Source organism: Drosophila arizonae, chromosome 2 (genome assembly GCF_054131065.1).
Source record: "Drosophila arizonae isolate 15081-1271.41 chromosome 2, UAZ_ARI_1.0, whole genome shotgun sequence".
Taxonomy (NCBI): domain Eukaryota; kingdom Metazoa; phylum Arthropoda; class Insecta; order Diptera; family Drosophilidae; genus Drosophila; species Drosophila arizonae.
Window position 1 is genome coordinate 25,712,866 of NC_142922.1, and position 3,111 is coordinate 25,715,976.

General features: G+C 44.2%; 1 protein-coding gene across 1 annotated transcript; it reads right to left on the bottom strand.

Moving 5' to 3' along the window:
- Nucleotides 1–560: 560 nt before the first annotated feature.
- Nucleotides 561–1,844, bottom strand: TwdlQ (TweedleQ). The gene is made up of 3 exons (XM_018001659.2): nucleotides 1,722–1,844; nucleotides 1,512–1,648; nucleotides 561–1,448 (listed from the first exon to the last, which is right to left on the bottom strand). The coding sequence occupies exons 2-3, from the start codon at nucleotides 1,533–1,535 to the stop codon at nucleotides 765–767; spliced, it is 708 nt and encodes a 235-aa protein (XP_017857148.1). The 5' UTR covers nucleotides 1,536–1,648; nucleotides 1,722–1,844; the 3' UTR covers nucleotides 561–764.
- Between the last annotated feature and the right edge of the window lie 1,267 nt (nucleotides 1,845–3,111).

Sequence of the window (3,111 nt, forward strand, 5' to 3'; positions counted from 1 at the left end):
CACAATACACGCATAACAGATAAATAATAGTCGCTTTTTGAACACTCTCAAGTTGTTACTTTATAAAATTAATTCTTATAAAAGATATACGTCTGCCACGAAGAAGCAAGGAATTAAAATATAGTCGTCTTGATGATTTATACCCCGCTAAATCAAATAACACGATAAATCGAAATAAGCTCTATCCTCTTGCAAAAATTCGTTATCGATAATTCTCGATAATTTGAATTTCTGTGTAAATCGAAAAAACCCCCCTTGCCATTTGGAATTATCTGGACTCAACAGTACCTTGACAATAAATATACTGAATAATTTCTGTAAGCTCCCACACTGACTAGAAGAATTTCTATTGCATTTTTACAATATTAAAAATAAACTCCAACTCGATTCTGCTTCAAGCTTTGTTCATGCAAGGCTCGATTAGATATTGCTTATTCAGAAACCAAATGTTCAACCAGTCAATACATTTTTTTATATAGAGCACTGTTGCATCTGTATGTAATGCTGTAATCATAGTCCATGAACATCATCGAAGAGTATCCCGTATTAAATTGGTTTGTTAGCGAGCATAATTTTAATTTTCCATTTTTCTGTCAAGAGCTTAGCTCCGAGAACAGTTTCTACATCAAAGTAAAATTATAGCCTTGCCCAGCAGCTCGGCACACGCAATTTGTAATGGGAATCTTATTTTAATAAAATATAACAGAAACAACTACAACAATGTAAACTGACTAAAGGAATTCTAGTTGCAATACTCGAAGCTGCTACGCTGCAGGCAAATACTTAGAGCCGACACTGGACTGGGCTGGCGAGCGCTCATCCACAATCGGAGCTGAGCTGAAGTCCAGTACCGGTGCCACGCCCTCATCGGAACTGCGCGAGCTGCCACCCAGGGCATTGAATTGCTGCTGGATGAGCTGCTGTGCACGCAGCGCATCCTCGGGCGTGCGATATTTCACAAAATGAACCTCTGGCTTGTGCTCGAAGTTCTGCTTCTCGGATTGCAGCCGCTGCGCCAGCTCCCCAACGTCCGCCTGCTTGGTCAGCACATAGATGGCAGTGCGCTGCTCGCTGGACTGTTTGGCCAGCTGCAGTGCGGCATTCGTGAGGCCCTGATGCTCGGGCGACTTGATGAAGAGCACGCGTAGACTGCGCTTCAGCATATTGGCGATTTGCTGTGTGGCCTCGCGATCGGCAAAGTCCTCCTCGGGCGCGGCATATGTATAGAATTCCTTATTAAATTCATCAGGTGCGGCCTGTGGCCCCAACAGTTGTTGCTGTTGTTGTTGCTGTTGTAGCTGTTGCTGTTGCTGTTGCTGCCGTGTATCCGATGCACTGAATCCGGTGGCCTCCCGATCGATGAGGTCGGCAAAGCGCCTGTCGTCGACAGCTGGCCGGTAATTGTAGCCCAATTTCGAGGCGCTCGCCACAGCAACGAAGCAGAGAAACTGAAAGTGTTTTCACTGAGCGTAAGCAGTAGTTCAAGGTTTTCAATTTCCACAAATACTTACTAGAATTCCACGCATCATGGACATATATTGGGGCGCTGTGGTGATGCTGTGCGGGGATCTGTTGGCGGCTACCAAAAGTTGCAAACTGGCGTCCAGAGTTGAGGGCCCTCTGATTTTTATACGCGCATTTAATTTCGCTGCGTCCAAAAATGCCACAAGAGTGAAAATTCGAAATTGTAACTAAAAATGATAAATGATGCGAGCGCTTACAATATACTAGCTGAATCGGCTAAAGTTTCAGTTTCAGCTTCAGCTGGAGTTTTGATTTTGATTTTGTGCTCGATTTCGGCGGTTGCAACACGCGCCACGAGCAGACAGGCAACAACAGCAACAGCCAAACAACCGAAAACCAAAAACCGACAACCGACCACCGACAACCGAACACCGACAGCCGACAGCCAACAACAGTTAATCAAAGATAAATGACCATTTAAGCGTTAACACTGCGCCTTGGGGTGCCCCAATGGGGCGTTGGTTTGGGCAGTCCGTTACATAAATTCGAAGCGCGGCAAAAACTACTCGTGTTTCGGAGCGGTCAAACTACAAAGCGGCCGAATGCCACCAAAAACTATGCGGAAATATGCATAATTAATTAATTAGTCAACTGGCAGCCGCAGCTGATGCCAAATGATGATTTTTGATATGAATTTTGATTATAATTTTGCTTCTCTTGCGACTCTCTATGTGCATGTGTGCATGTGTGTGTGTTATGTGTGTGCAAGTAACACTTGTACCTACTTAAGCTAGCCATACATAAATTTAAACAAAATTCCCAGCGCACATAATTGGGCCACGCTCCAGCCATGGCCAATGGCTGTGCAACTGGCCAAGAATAACAAATTGGCACATTGTCTTGGCAACAAATACGTTTAAATTAGTCATAAATGGCTCCTTGGAGACATACAGTACATCAACACCATTCCTGCAATAATAATATTTAACAACAAACCCAGAGCAGACAGCACACAAACACACGCACACACGTTTCTGTATCAACTGATTCATATGGTTTCTAGAATTTGCTAGGTAATTGTCTTGATTGCTGCACATAAATCTGATTACATCTTCAAGTGTGCAAATCTGGCTAGGATGTGCTCTACGCATCTGTGTGTGTGTGTGTGTGTGTGTGAGTGAGTACGTGCGTGTGTGTGTGTGTGCATAGAGAATACGCTCTAATTGATAATAGTTCAGGCCCAGCTACGCATGACCACTTAGCTGTCAATGGAAACTCATCATAAATGAGCCTGACCGAAGGATGCTGCTGACCAGATTTATAGGCCAACATAAGCATAAGCACAGGCCAACAATGCCCGCAGCAACAGGCTTTGCCCCCCTCCTTAACGTTAACTCTGCCTGTTTGAACAGGTCTGCTAAGCAATGCTCATTTATGCACATAACGAGGCGCCATACATCAGCAAAGGGCAGCCAAGATTTGTGTTGATGTCGGTTTAGCTGGTCGACTCGATGAGCTAAATGTCCCACTGGGCCCACTGGGGCAGCATTTATATTTAGCTCAAAGCGTACAATTTGTTAAAATATATTAAGAACCTTCCTATCTCTCTCTCTCTCTCTCTCTCTCTCTCTCTTTATGTATATCTCT

Excerpts from the sequence above, each read along its gene's own strand:
- TwdlQ (XM_018001659.2), bottom strand. The coding sequence starts at position 1,535 with ATGTCCATGATGCGTGGAATTCTA. Across the intron at positions 1,449-1,511 it reads CCATGATGCGTGGAATTCTA|TTTCTCTGCTTCGTTGCTGT; the intron begins GTAAGTATTTGT and ends AAACACTTTCAG.